The 7826-nt window shown below is 34.7% G+C and overlaps 1 protein-coding gene across 1 annotated transcript; it reads right to left on the bottom strand.

The window, feature by feature from the left end:
• Positions 1–716: 716 nt before the first annotated feature.
• LOC130585880 (integrin alpha-1-like) lies at positions 717–5350 on the bottom strand. The gene is made up of 5 exons (XM_057386549.1): positions 5224–5350; positions 3960–4064; positions 3137–3229; positions 1569–1685; positions 717–791 (listed from the first exon to the last, which is right to left on the bottom strand). Exons 1-5 carry the CDS (start codon positions 5224–5226, stop codon positions 717–719), a joined length of 393 nt encoding a protein of 130 aa, XP_057242532.1. The 5' UTR covers positions 5227–5350.
• Positions 5351–7826: the final 2476 nt, after the last annotated feature.

Below are 7826 nucleotides of genomic sequence, written 5' to 3'. Positions count from 1 at the left end.
TGATTTAATGGATCAACCCTTTATGGTCCACTTGACCATAARATCTCTTTATTGGAGTATCCTGGGTTCAGCTGGACATGCTAAAATGAATAGAAAYTAAAATCCACGGTATTTCAGTAATTTTCATCCAATATTCCGGATGTGCTTKTGTCTTCTGAGTTGCCATTGCATCAGCTATAACACAGCATTTGGTGCATTGTCAAGGTTTACGTGTTCTGCCTTGTGAATTGRGAATCTGATTCCACTGAACATACATGAGGAAGGAATTTTGAAAATTATGCTTCTTGCTTTTGAAAACTGTAAGGTGATAAAAAAGACTGGGATTGCTACATACAAGCTGACTCGTGTACTTGGGAATGAAAAATGGTTCCACATACATAGGTATATAAAAATATGATTACAAACTTTCTGTATTAAAAATGTTAGAATCTTTGAACTCAGTTACTCTCCAAAAATGAGTAATGCTTAAAAGTATAGTCTTGAAGATCACAAACGCCGCAAGGTTGTTTATTCTTTTTTTTCTTCATTTCTTTGCATGTGTGCTTGATTTGCTTCTTCTTTTTCTGTTTCTTGGGTTTTTTAAATGCACCAGCACTTAGAAAGTATTGTAAYCACTGCATCTAAGTTCATAATTTTACAGTAACATTTTGGAGGCAGACCTGAGCAAAAATTTCTGCTTTTTTGGTTTTTTTTTTTTCATTTCTCCATTTTCTTCTTTAGTGGCCTTTTGAAAAATCCAGCCTGCAGAAAAGATCCATTTTCTTCTTTAGTGGCCTTTTGAAAAATCCAGCCTGCAGAAAAGAAAAAAGTGGCTAAGAACTTCTCAAAGCGTACAACCCATACTAGTAACAGTCATGTGCTGGTTCTTACTACTATATTAATATTTACATTACTGGACAAGGTTAATTAATATTTTATCACTYAACTAGGACACTGTTTAGGACACTGTTTTTCCTGGAATGGAAAAGCTAGGTACAGTTAATATATAGTAGAGTAACTGCTGATTCATTGTTTTGCTCACATATTGTCAAAGGTTAAAATGCTTAATAATAACATTTGTTACTCAATTGAATAAATAATATTTCATATTATATTATCAAAAATTTAAAGAGATTATGAATGTTGAAATTTATAAACTGCAACCTTTTAACACAATTACGAACAAAATATTTTGCCTTGAGAAGAGTGCCCACTTGTGGCAAGACTTAAACCTCAGGCCTAGCATTCCTTGCACGCAGAGAAAATGCAGTTGTCAAAGGTCGCAGCCAAAGCTGATAGAAAAATCCCTTAATAAAGCCTTACTCATATTAAAATATTGCCCTGTTTTTCTTTCCATAAGATAATGGCAATACCGATTTTAATCTGATAGCACCACTTGTTACACATCCAAAAAATGCAGTATAATTAGCTATTTTGTAATTTCTACAAGGTGTCACTACTGTTACCACTTATTTTCACTACTGCTTACTAGATAACATTTTTGTCTATGAGGTTCTAATTATGAGACAAAAATGACAGAGAATTTAAGCATATATTTACTTTCGTGAAGACAAGGACATACAGCTTACCTTCCACAGAGCAAATATAAGCAGTGCAAGAATCAAGAGCCCGGCAAAGATACTCAAGAGGATAACCCATAATGGGACTGTACCCGGTGGGTGCTCTTTGGAAATCTTAATCATGGTCTGCAAAGTGATCAGAATGTAAGCAATAAATAATTTGTCCTTCTAAAATATCAAAACAGCAGCATGATTGATCAGTACACAACGATCTTCCAGGGTAATTTTTTTCAAGTAATTTTCCCAGAGATTTTCATTTTAACTACAGAAACTTGTAGGAAGGAATTAAGAAAATTATCTCCAGCATGACAGGCTGTGTTTATACAGTATTTTGCACATGATCAATGCATTCCTTCATGAGGGTGGCCCTGCTACAAGACAGTGGTCATTGTTATAAAGGACACAGGACCAAAACTATGAGTAGTGGAAGAATAAACGAAGTAGTTTCTTCAGTACACTCTTCCTCACTCAGTGCCTACCTCCTTGAAAGATGGRGGTAAGCAAAAGTGTAAAAGGGTGTGTAGATACTAATTTGATTTTAAACTAGGCATCTGTGGTGTAAACTAAACAGAAATAAGTAATGTTCACAGTTAAAAAAATGTGACCATTTCTTACTAAAGAATTTATTAGAGATGAACTTTATAGTTCAAAAAAGCATTGAAGAGCTGAACCTCAAGCATTCTCCAAAAATGGTAAATCTGAAATTCCTTTTCTCATTATCTGCAAACCACTCAGCTGTGTTTTTTACTCCTGTACTGAATTTTAATCTATCACTTAAAAGAAATTTCTAGATAAAATACCAGCTAACAGTGGACCTCAGATTTTTGCATTTTCAAAAATATTTTGTGCAAGATGTTATTCACACAGAATATTACTTTCCTACATTTTGGAGTAGAAACAACAAGAATACATAATAAGATTTTTGCTTGAAAAAATGGACATTGTAGTTAATAATCTCCTGCATGTACAAGTTATCACAAAAGACCAATGTCTAAACACTATAAGTGCTTTGAATTAGGAGTATTAAAAAGATAAATAATACCTCTAACAAAATTTAAGACATTTCTCTTTATATCTGACACCACTACTATCACGTTATATACTTCCATATCTAATAAAATTATAGTGAACTTCTGAAAAATAAAAGATCCTGTTTCAAATACATATCCTGGATAATGAAGTGGAAGGAAAAAATAAATAAGGAAATAATRATGAAAATAAAAATAAGACCAATTTTAAATGACTCATCACAATTTTCAAATACTATTGACTCCTTGAAAGAAATTAAATTATATTTTTAATTTGCATAGCTGCACGAAGTATTTATATTGAAGCATGCAGAAAAAATTCATATAGTACTTATCCCTACCCAGGTACATTTGTGGGTACTGAGCTTTTGGTGTTTATTTTCTGACTAATTCTGACATTTCTACTGCAATATGAAATCACTTCTGTTTAGAGTAGGATAATGCATTACAACAGGTAACAATCAGTTAATTAGTAATGAATGAAAATGAATTATTCCACAGCACAATAAATTCTGTGAAGAATAAATGCATCAATTATCATATCCTTACCTCCAGTTTTTGATGGTCATTTCTCAAAATCAGTGATGAGTTCTCACTCCTAAGCAACGCTTTCACAACGAGGGTTAAGCTATGAATACTGGCCTGAAAGAATAATCACTATGGTTTACAGTCAGGTATTTTGAAGCAGAAAGCTTTGCATCAATGACAAGGAGGAAAGAAAACCCTAATGCTTTGGAAGATGCTGAAAAACGTGAAAGCCAGGGAAACTGCTCAAGTTTATCAACTTCAGCACACACATCAGTGTTTGCAAGACAGCAATACTGCTTTAGAAGGGTAGATTACAGAGATTTCAAAGAAATTAAATCCTGGAATACTACTATCTCTCCTCTGCTCTTCTGGATCAAAAAAAAATCCTTTCTAGGGTTGAGAAATCTTTCCAGATAAAGACTTACTTTAAAAATATGTGCTTCTATGTACCCCTCTTTATATCTGCTGTATTAGACTTTATTAGATGCATAAACAGCTATTAAAAAAGCTGTATTATGCATCTAATAAAGTATTAGACTTTATTAGATGCATAAACAGCTATTAAACATCAATACAGAATAAGTAAGGGGCGTCTTCTTACAATGGTTTTTAATTCCTCCTAAGTTATAACTATTTTCAGGATAAGAAAGTGTGTGTGACACAGTTTAAAGGAAACTTTAAAATTGCAAAAGAAACTGTTTCTTTTATCTAGTATCTTTATCTAGAAAAGATACTAGAGGGGACACTTAAGAAAATGAAAGACACAATTTTAATAGACATTAGAAACATTGGCTTAAGTTTCTCAAACCCAAAAATATTCTGAATACAAAGAGGATTTACTTACTTTTATGATGGTAGGTTTCCATACTCTTAATGAAACATTGACTTGATATACGTCAGATGGGATCAGGGCACAATTAATAGAGGCACAGCTGTATGTATCACAGTTCTGTTTTAAAGGGACAAGCATGAGGTAAAAGGAAAAGACTTTTCACATCATTAAAATAAAAACATGTAAACTATTATATGTACCGATCACTTGCGATGACACTAATATTGAAGAGGTATTAATTACTGTTGCTTTTTATGTAAAAATGACACTGCAGTATATAAAACAGTATATATATAAAATATATATACTGCAGTATATATAAAACAATATATATACTGCAGTATATATCATATTCATGCTGTGGTAGAACAGACTCAGTTTTTGCAGGCTGGCAAGCCCTGAGGAATCTCTGTCACTGCAGCTACGGAGCAAAAGTCATCGCAGAGCTCCAAAAGGAGGCACAGCTTGTAAAAGCCAGTGTTTTCCTACCAACAAAGCTATGGCTTTTCTGCAGTGTTTTTCAAATCTTGGGACACTTGAATCTCTCAACCAGGGCAATACATGTGTGTGAAAATTCAAGTACCTTTACTTCTTAGTATCATTTCCTAGATGGAGTGCAGCAGGATTATGTTATAAAAAGTTAGAAATACTTGCTTTAGCTTAGACCTTTATCACCTCTGTGAAGGACAGTGATAAGCATGGCAAAATACTCTTCCCATGATACAGTTCAGTTTGCATCAGAAACTGCACTTGCACCTTTGGGCTGAGGATGCTTTCCACTTGACGTGCTAACATAACTACAGCAGCAAAATTAATTTGCAACTCTTTCATCTAAATGTGGAGGGCTAGTGCTTTCCAAATGGGATTATCAGTTAGAGTTGTGTAGAAAATCTATCCAGTCACAGTTCTAGCATTTGAATGTATTTTCCACTGGATATATAAAAATGTTGAAAAAGAGATAAGAAGCATTTAAAATAATTACAGTGGGGACAAAGATGGCAACAATTTGTTTAGTTGTCAAATGTGCTATTGCTATTTATATATTTTTTAAATTAAAGAAGTTCCAAATCATCTAAATTCAGTTCCACATAAAGTTTTGCAGCCAAATAAAAACTATAGTCTAGTCTACATAAAAAAAAATTTCTAAGCTATTAAAACAAAGTGAATTTCCAAAACAGTTTGAAAGCAGCTTTYATGCATCTTTTTCAGAAATACTCAGCTCCAAGATATGTATTAGTATCTGGGATGAATATATACATACTATAAGTAGGCTTACCATAATTGTATCCCTTGTAGGTTCTTTTATTTTTGACAACACAAATGGTTTCCCAGCGCCAATCTTTAAGGGATCTACAGGGTAACTTGTTTGGCAGATTGCATTCTGTGTGCAGAAATACAAATAATATTCTTATTGCCGAATATTCTGGATATGCAATCTATTACAAAAAATGACCAGGAAACAAGCCAACATTAATAATATTCAATATTTAATATTTAATATTTAATAACAACTATAATGTTTACTAACCACTAAATGCAATAAAATAGCATATTGCAAGAGTGCAGAATAGGAAATTCAGACGGTGCATGTATTGAGGTATTATTATTCAAACAGCAAATGCAGTATTTATGAGATAATTTAATCTAAACTCCAAGCAGCTACTTAAACATCTGTAGAAGCAACAAGGGCTTCCTGCAAAATGACCACTTTGTGAACCAGCAAGRGCTGGCAATTAAATGAGCTAAACAACTTTCACATGGGAATCCACAGAGGTTCTGCCCAAGCAAGCAGACAGGCAGGTTAAGTGCAGGATGCAGAATCCTGAGTTGCAGTGTCCAGAGTGGGGGAGCAGATGCTGGAGCACTGCTGGATCTCTGCGGGATCCAGGCAGCATGGAAATCCTTTGGTGACTTCAGTGTGGGGGAATCAGTTTTTTGCAGTCAGGTTGTTGACTTTCATATTGCCAGCATAGAAAGGATTACAAATCCCCGGCAGTGCATTTTGGCACACTCCTGTCACTAGAATGTAGTTAGCAGGACATGAAATTTGCCTTGGGAAAACAAAGATTTACTGAGTTTATGTGCAAACTTGTGTCAAATGGGATGACAGACTAGGAATGAAAAGAATGGAAGAAGGAAATCAAGAACAGACCCAACTTTTTTTTGTATTCTAAATATGATTTATTTGTTTAGTCTTTGTTTCGTTTTAAAGGAAACCTTGAACTTCCATTCATATATTTTGGTTTATTTTTCAGTTGGGCAACACTGCAAAACTAAGTGAAATTATTTGCAAGGAGGTGCACACATGTATGCCTCTGAGTGAAACAAAAAACAAAGGAGGTTTAGGTCATCACTTAGTGATAGCTGGGTTTTTCAGACATGTTATTTATATACCTTCAAGCTGTAATATCAGCAGTTCTAGGATAATGGAATTTGTTGGAATTGTGATCTCTGCCTGTTGCACTAGAGGAGTGAAATGGTAAGACTCAAATGAAGGCTGTGGTGAAGTGCATTCAAAACACACGACCTACCACCCCCTTCAGGATGTCTCAGTGCCCCAGAGAAGGAAGAAGACTGATAGTGCTGGAGAGCAGACATGCAGGAAAGTTAATTTCAGTACCCAAGAGGACTGACAGGAGATTGGGCTCTACATGCACACAGCAGGATTCAAGCATTTGCAATAAGCGCTGCTGATAATGGAGAGAATATGAGGCTCATGTTGAGTCTGGACATCTCAGCACCTGCAATATAACTAACTAGACTTGTTATAACACAGTTATTGTTCAACACATTTTAAATCTGATTGTTTCCTGTTATGAAAAYTTGTACCTCTGTCTTCCTATGCACATACTCTTAAAACAACAGCATCTTGTTATTTAGACTAAAAGCAATGTATAATCTCAAATATTTGCAATTTGCAGTTCTTTACAACATAAATTTTGAATGTAAATTGATCATAAAAATACAAATTYTTATCTTACCTGGGAATGTGACAATGCAGTAAGGTACAGAAGAGTGTTCTTGGCAGCAGTTATGTTGGGATATAAGATCTGCAGTGTGAGGTTTGGCATTGGAAAGTGTTCACCTTTTTCGATCTGTAAAAAAAGAAAAATGTTTTGACTAGTACTTTCCTCATTTTGTCAGTACTTGTGATTTTTTTCTTTTCTGGTGTTTTAATTTTCTTCTTTCAATTTTTACACTTCCACAGTCAGTTATGCAGAAAGTGCTTTAACATGGGAGAGAAGCCCCTGTATCCTTGGTGTCTCCAACTGGTTCCTCCTCAGGTGTGCTTAGGTAACTGCTCTCCAGCTCACCTGTTCCTCTCTCCTGTTTTCCTTGAAAAGACAACGGGACATATCTTTTAGCAGCATCTCTTTTTGGAGCCTGCTGTGGCTGAGGATTGGGTAAACACCTAGGTGGAATTGCTGGCAGGGGATATTGTCTCTGAAGAGGACAAATTTAATAAATGTTCAAGAACCTTTTAAATGTCTTGCTCCTGGCTACTTATTTGTGTTTAGCTGCTTGCAGAGATGAGTTTTACTTTACAAAACCATAAACAGTATGCTCTGCAATCCATCAGCTTTTTGACTCAGGAGGCAAAGATTTTCAAATTAGATGAATAAGGCCTTGAATGCTCACAGCAGACAAAATAAATGGTAGCTGAGTAAAACACTTTAGTGGCCTAAAAATAGGAATAAAACCCTTTGTCACTGCTATTTAGTTAGAGCAAGAATTTTCCGATATCCAATTTTTTAAGAAGCTGAGTCAGAGAATTTTACACTTGTTACATGGGACCCTTGTTCAGTTTTGGATTTGAACTGGGAAACAGGATGCTCCCAAGACGATTAAATGCAGTCCTACAACTTTAGGTTGGACTTT

Source organism: Malurus melanocephalus, unplaced genomic scaffold (assembly GCF_030028575.1).
Source record: "Malurus melanocephalus ecotype Western Australia unplaced genomic scaffold, MMel_1.1 scaffold_991, whole genome shotgun sequence".
NCBI classification, from domain to species: Eukaryota; Metazoa; Chordata; class Aves; order Passeriformes; family Maluridae; genus Malurus; species Malurus melanocephalus.
Note: the sequence above shows the minus strand (reverse complement) of the source record. Positions and strands in the feature narration are given on the sequence as shown.